Source organism: Myotis lucifugus, unplaced genomic scaffold, assembly GCF_000147115.1.
Source record: "Myotis lucifugus unplaced genomic scaffold, Myoluc2.0 scaffold_464, whole genome shotgun sequence".
In the NCBI taxonomy this organism is placed as follows: domain Eukaryota; kingdom Metazoa; phylum Chordata; class Mammalia; order Chiroptera; family Vespertilionidae; genus Myotis; species Myotis lucifugus.
In genome coordinates this window covers 130,110-139,383 of record NW_005871512.1, presented here as the reverse complement: position 1 = coordinate 139,383, position 9,274 = coordinate 130,110, and the positions used below count along the sequence as shown (strand labels likewise).

The following is a 9,274-nucleotide window of genomic DNA, read 5'->3' as shown; positions in this document are numbered from 1 at the left end:
TAACAATGACATTGGGGGTCACCACAACGTGAGGAACTGTATTAAAGGGTCGCGGCATGAGGAAGGTTGAGAACCACTGCTCTAGAGTCTAGAGGCTGACTTATTCCTTTACTTACTTTCTGATTTATCTTCCTACTGTTTTCAATGTAAGCAAACACATACATATATTCATAGCGTCTCTTCTGGTTACCTCCCACCTGCTTTTCTCCCACGTACCTCCCACCTGCTTTTCTCCCACGTTGCTTTTGTCCCTGAGCAGCGAGTCTGGAGGTCACCCCACAGCAGGCAGGGAGGTGCGCATTCCGCATTTAACCGGTTCCTTCCTGGTGTTTATTTCGGTTCCTCTAATTTTTTTATTCTTAAAGTCGTGGGAGTTTGGCCAGCGTTGCTTCGGGACTGGTCCCTGCGGGGGACTGCAGGTCAGGCAGGGGGCGGAGGACGAGTCACGTGCCACTGTGTCGGTGGCCCCGGTTCTCTGCACAGGGATCGCACCACTCGCACTTCTCTCACTAATGCCCACGGCCACCTAACGAGGAGTGTGGCCGAACGTTTGGAGTTTGCTGATTTGATAGGTGAGGAATGATATCTTTGTGTCATTTAAATGGTCATTTCCAATGAGCAGGGGCAAAGGACCAACTACATTTCCTTTTATTGACCTGTCTGTTCACTTTTCTTGCTCACTTTTTTGTGGAACTCTTGGTCACTTTCATGTGTTTTTAGAAACTGTATTTAGGGATAGTGACCGTTGCTTCTAATATAAGTTGCAAATATTTCTCCCATTTGTCTTTTTTACTCTACTTATTTGTTTCCTTGTTTTTATGGCACGCCACAGTGATGATGATGATGGTGGTGATGATGATGATGATGGTTTTCCTGTAGGTAAATCTACCCATCTTTCATCTTACTGCTTCTGGCCCTGGAGTCCTAGCCAGGAAGGTTTCTCCAATCCCAGACTGTGGAAAAGTCAGTCATCTTTTCTTCTCATGTTTTTGTAGTGTCTTTTTAAAGTTCTGGCCCTTTTCACATTTACTCACAGCACACTCTCCGTGCACACTGTTCTGTGTTTGGCCACTTTCCCTGTGTGAATTGAAGCAGCAGAAAGGGGTCCTTACCCACTCCTCCAGTTTGCCAGCGTTGCTTCGAGACTGGTCCCTTCAGAGGGGGGCTGCAGGTCAGGCACATGGTGGAGGACAAGTCATGTGCCTGACCCCCATTTGTGTATCCACTCATCCCCTGGTGCAGATATTCATTCAGTACACCCTGCCGATGCAGAGACCCCTGGCATCGCATTTGAAAGAGACCAGCATGTGCATTTTCAGGGAGAAGGAATTGAGATCGGGGGTGGGGGGGTGGGGGGAGGGATTTGCCAGGGACTCTCGGCTGCATCCTGGGGACTCGCTCCTGCCGGCGGGGGAAGGGAAGGTCCATGAGCGTCTGCCACTTGGTGCGTGGTGGCCACCGAGCCAGCCTACCACCTCTGTTACTCCCACGCCAGAGGTCCTGTCATTGTCCCCACCTTCACATGTGGGCCTGAAGCACGGAGAGGCCCTGCAGCCAGTAATAGGCCGCCAGGCTCTAGTACCCGGCATCTGCCTCCTCTGCGGAAGGCGAGGCCCCCGCTAGCCTTGCCAGGGATGTGGCATGGAGCACGGTCACTCTGCCCTCCCCTCCTGCCCCACCGTGGCCTCGGAGCTCCTTGGAGAATCAGTTTGCCTGTGACTGCGTGTCCCAGCCATTGGCGCTCCCTGGGCATGAATGCCGTCCCCGGCGCCTGCTGGAGCTGGTGGCAGCAGCTCCGTGGGCGTTGCCTCAGCCCCAAGTGCCAGCAAGTGCTGGCAGCCAGAGGCTGCGTTCACTACTTTTCAAGTTGTTCTTTTGTTCATTCATCCGTTTGTGTATCCACGCATCCCTCATGCAGATAGATACTCATTCAGCACACCCTGCCGATGCCTGCAGCGTGCCGCCCCGTGCTGGCCAGGGGCGCCCCAGGCGTGGGACAGATGTCTGTCCCCAGGGGCTCAAGTCCTGGTGCTGGGCAGGGGGCGGGGAGCCCAGAGCAGTGTCTCCCCTCGCCTTTCCTTCAGCTTTGGGTGCGGTGAGGGCAGCTGGTGCCTGCAGTGCCGAGAGGCGCCAGAGACCAGACCCCAAGAGGGAAGGGCTCCCCTGGGCACACGTGTTAGCCGCCCGGCCAGGCCCGCGCCTCGCCTGCACCCCGACCTCACGCCCCAAGGAAGGGAAAGCGAGCCCTCGGGCGGACCCCGGAGCCCAGCCATCAGGTGTGTGGGGGGCACGCAGCTGGCGGGTTTTCGGGCATCAGGTGGCTTTCATCAGCACTGACTGCGCCATGACCAGCCTCCCCCTCTCCCCGGCCCTAGGCCTTGGCCCCGGAGGTGCTTCCCAGCGAGGCCGGTTCCCAGGGCGTCTGGGAGGCTCCCCGTGGATCCAGCTAGTTAGGCCCGGAGCGCCCCAGCCCCGGGCCGGCCGCACCAGCTGTCGGTGTGATGACAGTTGCCATAAAACCCACCAACGAGACACGCGAGCGGCTCCTCCGCGGGCCGGTAAATCACGTTCCGGGCCATCGCTTCCCAGGGCAGCCGCCGCCGCGGCGCATTGGCGGGATCGCCCATCACACGCCTTGTTCCCAGCCCTTGGAGTTTATGGCGCCTCATGAATCGGGCCATTTCCCTCCTTCGCAGGAATCGTCCGGAACTGTGGGCTCGTTCTCCTGGGAAAGATGGGCTTGGCGGCGGGCGGTGTGTGGGTGGGCGCCCGGCAACTCTGGGCCGATGTGCGAGGCCGGCTCCCGCTTCTCTCTGGGCCCTCCCGCCGCCAGTGGCCGGCACTGAACAGGCACTGGGTGAGTGGCAGGGGCCCTTCTCCTCCTCCACCCCCTCCTGGGTCAGTGTGTGTCCCGAGGGGGCGCCTGGGGACCGAGGTACTGGGGACCGAGGTACTGCCGCGGGGCGAGGGGCTGAGGTGCAAAGGCTACCCCTGCCCCCAAGGGCGGCCAGTCCTGCCTGCGCAGCGCGTGTGGGTGCCCGTGAACGGCCTGTCTCTGGCTGGTGAGGCTCGGAGCTGCTGCTGCCCCCACATCTGGGGAGGGGGGAAGCGTCTCCGTGCACGAGCCATGTCCAGGGACACGAGTCCAGCCGCACTTAGCCTCTCGAGGACGGCTGCCCGGCCATCTCTGAGCCCGAGCCCGTGAGAGAGGCTTCAGGAAAGGGGGGCGGAAGGTGGGCAGGCCCCAGGTGGCCCAGGCGAGGGAGGCAGGGGGTGTCTGGGGGCGGGGATGGCTCAGGGGATGGGAGGAGCGGATGGATTTAGACCCAATAAAGAGGTTACTTAAGAGCCAAGGTGAGGGGGCCTCCCCATCATCCCTTCCCTCCCCCTCCTTCCTTCCAGGGTCCTTCCTTCCAGAGTAGATTCTAAACACGCCTGGGGTGGCACTGCCTGTGATGGGAAGGATGTGCAGGCTCATCAGAGCAGATGTTGGGGGCGCCACACCCTCCCAGGTCCTAGGCCGCTGCCCCAGCCCCAGACTGGGCAGGCGCGGGCCTCTGGTCAGCAGCACAGCCGCTGTGCCTCCTGGCTGACCCGGCTTTCCCCCCATCCCACACTTGGGGGGCTCAGGACCCCAGGGAGGCAAGTGGGCCTGCGGGCCTAGGGAGGGAGGGAGGGAGAGCAGCAGGGATGCCCTCTCTTCTGCCCCAGACCACCCCTCAGCTTCAGGGGCCCTCCCAGAAGTCACCCTGCCTGGGGGCTGCTTCTGAAGAGGCTCGGAGAAGAGCAGTCATTTGTCGCCCACCCTCCCAGGAATGTGTCCCCACACTTACCGAGGCAGGAATTAGCTGGCAGGAGACTGGGGTGTGGGCCCCAGGGAAGCAGCTGGGGCTGGGAGAAGCTCCACCACTCCTGGCCCTGTGGTCTTGGCAAATCCCTGCATCTCTCTGAGCCTCAGCGTTCCTCATCTGCAGAATGGGTCTCCAAGTCGTTCCCCCCCCCCCCCCCCAGTCTAAATTGGATTGATGGAGTGCTGCATTTAATGGGAATTTGACATACGGACATTGGAAAGAGGAGGATAGAAAAGTCTGCAACATTTGAGAGGCTGTGAACTCCACTTTTTAAAAAAATTGTCAAGATGGCTCAGCGTTGGGCTGCGGTTCGGGTGAACTGTTCATGCGGTGGCCGCATGGTGGCGCCCTGGGAGCTGATGAATAGGCGCCCAGGGCGGCAGGCAGGCCAGAGGCGCAAGGGCCCTGACTGCAGTTCCAAGTAGAATCTTTTGTGAGTTTGTTAAGTGGAGGTTCTTGTTAGTCTCCGCCCCACCCTGGCTCCGTCCTGCACCTGTCGCTGCCAAACCAGTTGTCTTAGAACAGCAGGTGGAGGTGATAAAATGCTCTGAAGAAAGCAGAACAACTGCTGGATACTTAATCACATTAGTTTACGAGGCAGGAGGCTTTGGAATATTGGCGATGATGCTAAGATAGAAAAATGTCTTTACATCATAGATATACAAAGGATCATACTACAATATTATGAAAGACTATATGCCACCAAATTCAATAACCTAGAAGAAATGGATTGGCTCCTAAAAATATCTAACCTTCCTAGACTAAAACATGAAGAATTGGAAAATCTAAATAGACTGATCAGCAGTGAGGAAATTGAAACAACCATCCAAAACCTCCCCAAAAATAAAAATCCAGGACCAGATGGCTTCACTAGTGAAATCTACCAAATTTCAAAGAAGATTTAAAACCTATTCTTCTCAAACTCTTACAGAAAATTGAAGAAGAGACACTACTTCCTAACAAATTCTATGAAGCCAGTATATCCCTGATACAAAACCTGGCAAAGATAACACGAAAGAAGAAAACTATAGACCAATATCTCTGATGAATACAAATGCAAAAATCCTAAACAAAATACTAGCAAATCAAATACAACAGTACATCCAAAAAATAATACATCACGATCGAGTGGGGTTTATTCCAGGGGCACAAGGATGGTTCAACATACGAAAATCAATCAATGTAATAGGCCACATTAACAAAAGAAAGGATAAAAATGATATGCTCTTATAATAGATGCAGAAAAAGCATTTGATAAGATACAACATCCATTTATGATGAAAACACTCGCTAAAATAGTAATAGGAGGAAAGTACCTCAACATAATAAAGGCCATATATGATAAACTCTCAGCTAATATACTCAGTGATGAAAAACAACATTTTCCCTCTAAGATCAGAAATAAAACAAGGATGTCCACTCATCACTCTAATTCAACATAGTGCTGGAAGTCCTAGACAGAGGAATAAGGCAAGAGAAAGAAATAAAAGGCATCCAAATAGGGAAGTAAGATGTCAAACTGTCACTTTTTGAAGGTGACATAATTTTGTATATAGAAAACCCTAAAGACTCCACTAGAAAACTATTAGAAACAATAAACAAATATAGTCAAGTTGCAGGATACAAAATCAGTTTGCAAAAATCTATTGCCTTCTGAATACTAACAACAAAATTTCAGGAAAAAAATTTCCTTTTGAAATTGTAACCAAAAGAATAAAATGCCTAGGAATAAATTTAACAAAGAATGTGAAAGACCTATATACTGAAAATTACAAAGCATTATTAAAAGAAATTGAAAAAGACACAACAAAATGGAAAAATATCTTGTGTTCATGGATTGGAAGAATCAACATAGTTAAAATAGCCGTATTACGCAAAGCAATATACAGGTTTAAAGCAATCCCCATCAAAACCCCAATGTCATTTTTAAAAGAAATAGAATGAGAAATCATCAGATTTGTATGGAACCACAAAAGATCCGGAATAGCCAAAGTAATCCTGAGAAAAAAAGAACAAAACTAGAGGTATCAAGCTACCTGACTTCAAATTATACTACAGAGCCACGATAATCAAAACAGAATGGTATTGGCAGAGAAACAGACACAGATCAGTGGAACAGAATAGAGAGCTCAGCTTTAAAACCAAATGTACTAGTACATGGAGAGATAATTTTCATATATATATTATTGATTTTAGAGAGGAAGGGAGAGGGAGAGAGAGAGATAGAAACATCAATGATGAGAGAGAATAATTGATCGGCTGCATCCTACATGCCCCACACTGAGGATCGAGCCCACAACTCAGGCATGTGCCCTGTCCGGGAATTGAACCATGACCTCCTGGTTCATAGGTCGACATTCAACCACTGAGTCACTCCAGCTGGTCTGGACAGATAATTTTCGACAAAGGAGCCAGACACACACAATGGAGTAAAGATAGTCTCTTTAGTAAATGGAGCTGGGAAAACAGGAAAGCCACATACAAAGGAATGAAACTGGATTGCAATTTGTCCCCATGTACAAAAATTAATTCGAAATGGACCAAAGACCTAAATAGAAGACCCATACAATAAGTGACATAGAAGAAAATATAGATACCAAACTTATGGACCTTGGTCGTAGAGAACATTTTATGAACTTGACCCCAGAGGCAAAGGAAGCAAAGGCAAAAATAAATGAATGGGACTAAAACTAAAAAGCTGCTGCACAGCAGAAGAAACTGACACCAAAACAAAGAGGCAGCCAACCAGATGGGAGATGATATTTGCAAACAGTAGCTCTAACAAAGGTTTAATTTCCAAAATATATAAAGAACTCATAACACTCAACACCAAACAAGCAACCAAGCCAATCACAAAGGGGCAGAGGACCTGAAAACACTCTTCTCCCAGTAAGACAGATGAAGAGCCAACAGATACATTGGAAAGATGTTCAGCCCCACTGGCAATCGGGGAAATGCAAATCAAAACTACAGTGAGATACCACCTCACACCTGTTAGAGTGGCCATTATCAACAAAGACAAGCCATAACAAGTGTCAGGGAAGTTTGGGAAAAAAGGGAACCCTATCCACTGCTGGTGGGCAGGTAGACTGGTATAATCGCTATGGAAAGCAGTCTGGCGATGCCTCAAACAATTAAGAATAGAGCTACCATATGACCCAGCGATCCCTCTCCTGGGGATATACCCCCAAACCTCAAAAAACATGTCTTCACGAACATATATGCACCCCTATATTTCATGGAAGCAGTATTTACGGTGGCCAAAGACACGGGAAACCACCGAAGTGCTCTGCAGTAGAGGACTGGATACAGAAGCTGTGATACAGGCACACAGTGGAATACGACTCAGCCATGAGAAAGGATGAAACAGCGCCATTTGCAACAACAGGGATGGGCCTTGAGAATGTTATGCTAAGTGAAAGAAGTCAGACAGAAAAAGCTAAGAACCATGTGACTTCACTCATATGTGGGATATAAAACTGAAACTCGTGAACACAAACAGCAGTGTGGTGGTTGCCAGAGGGAAGGGGTGGGGGGAGAAGGGGGTCCTAATAGATGGTGACTTTGGGTGGTGGGCACACGGTGCAATATACAGACCTTATAACATAGAAACCCACACCTGAAACCTGTATGTTCATGTTGACCAATGGCACCCCAATCAATTTAATATAAAAAAATAAAGGGAAACAAGGATCTAAATAAATGAGTAAATAAATGAATGAATGAATAAGTAAGTAAATAAATAAATAAATAAATCAGACTGCTGATAGCTCTGCTACGCTCTTGCACCCTACAATTAGTTATGGGAATAAAAAGCCGAGCCTTGACCCCCCTCTCCCCAATGTCTAAGCTAACCTGCACAATGGTTCTGGCTTTATGGTCTCCAAGAACTTTCACTGCCAGCAACACAGCTTCTACTCCAGGGCAATAGGCTGGGACTTTGTGAACTTGAATTGTGTGCTGTCTTCAGAAGCAAGAATGGCTCCAGGTTGATGGACATCCCTGATGCCCCTTGGGTGCCCTTGGCTGGGCGCAGGCCCTTCCCTCAGCTTGTCGCTCTCTAGGGGACCAGTCTGACCAGGGATCATCACACCTCCCCGGGCCCCGCAGCAATGGGCGTGGGGTGAGTGTGGGAGGGGGACTCTCCACGAGGAGGCGCTATCAGGCAAGGCTGTGGGAGGTGTGGGTAGGTCCTGCGCAGACAGACATTTTCCTGGTGGAATCCGAGGGCCCCAGGTCTCCCTGCAGCAGCCCCCAACTCCACAGCTCGGGCTGCTCAGCTGGGCACCTTGTCCCACACCAGTGATGGCGAACCTATGACACGCGTGTCAGAGGTGACACGCAAACTCATTTTTTTGGTTGATTTTTCTTTGTTAAATGGCATTTAAATATATAAAATAAATATCAAAAATATAAACCTTTGTTTTACTATGGTTGCAAATATCAAAAATTTCTATATGTGACACGGCACCAGAGTTAAGTTAGGGTTTTTCAAAATGCTGACACGCTGAGCTCAAAAGGTTCGCCATCACTGTCCCACACGGCCTTCCCTGAGCCCCTGCCCTCTGACTCCCTGCGGAGGCCTGCCCAGTGCTCCTGTGCCCACCAGCCTGACAGGCGCCCACTCTTGCAGGTGGTGAGAAGCTACAAGGCGACCATCCAGCAGACCTTGGACATCCTCTTCCTCCAGGAAGGCTCTGAGTTTCTGAGCAGCACAGATGCTTCGAGCCGGGACTCTGCCGATCGTACCATCATCGCCTGGGATTTCCGGAGCTCCGCCAAAATCTCCAACCAGATCTTCCATGTGAGAAACCCTATTGGCGTTGCTTTCTGCTTCAGCCCCGTGTAGCCCTCGGTTGTCTGGGGTCCCAGATCACTTCCTGTGGGAGACGGTTCAGTAGGCAGGATCTTTGCAGACAGATTGGCTGCCTGAAATTTCTCGGGCAGGGGAAGGCGAGTGTAAGTCCACTGGCTCCATATGACAGTATCTCCCTAACTGTCCTCCCACTCGTCCCCGCTCTGTATAGCCACCCCACAGGGTGAGGGTGTGGAAGGGCAGCCAGTACAGATGGACTGGTAGACGGCCGAGCAGCTCGAGATACCCCTACCCTTTCTCGGCCACCCCAGCCAGCCATGGAACTCCGTCCCCCTTTGCTGAGTGGCTTTGGCAGGAGCTGTGACTCAGGAGTTCAAGCAGAGAAACTCGAGTTAGACCACCTGAATGATGGTCCTGGATCCACCACCGACAAACGGGGGCCTGGGCCCATTACTTAGCCGTTTGGATTCTCATTGTCCTCTTAGCAAATTGAGGATGAGAATATTACTTGCCTCATAGAGTGGTTTTGAGAATTTAAAGAACACTTATTAAGGGTCTAGACATGACTGCGCACGTACAGGGACTGCTTCATAAATGCATTACCTAT

General features: G+C 50.8%; 1 protein-coding gene across 1 annotated transcript in view; it reads left to right on the top strand.

Moving 5' to 3' along the window:
- Positions 1-9,274, top strand: part of WDR25 (WD repeat domain 25) — a 134,743-nt gene that overhangs the window by 123,001 nt on the left and 2,468 nt on the right. Inside the window, exon 6 of the mRNA XM_006103115.3 lies at positions 8,485-8,655. Within this exon, the coding sequence (XP_006103177.2) occupies positions 8,485-8,655 (171 nt within the window). The remainder of the gene's footprint in view (positions 1-8,484; positions 8,656-9,274) is intronic.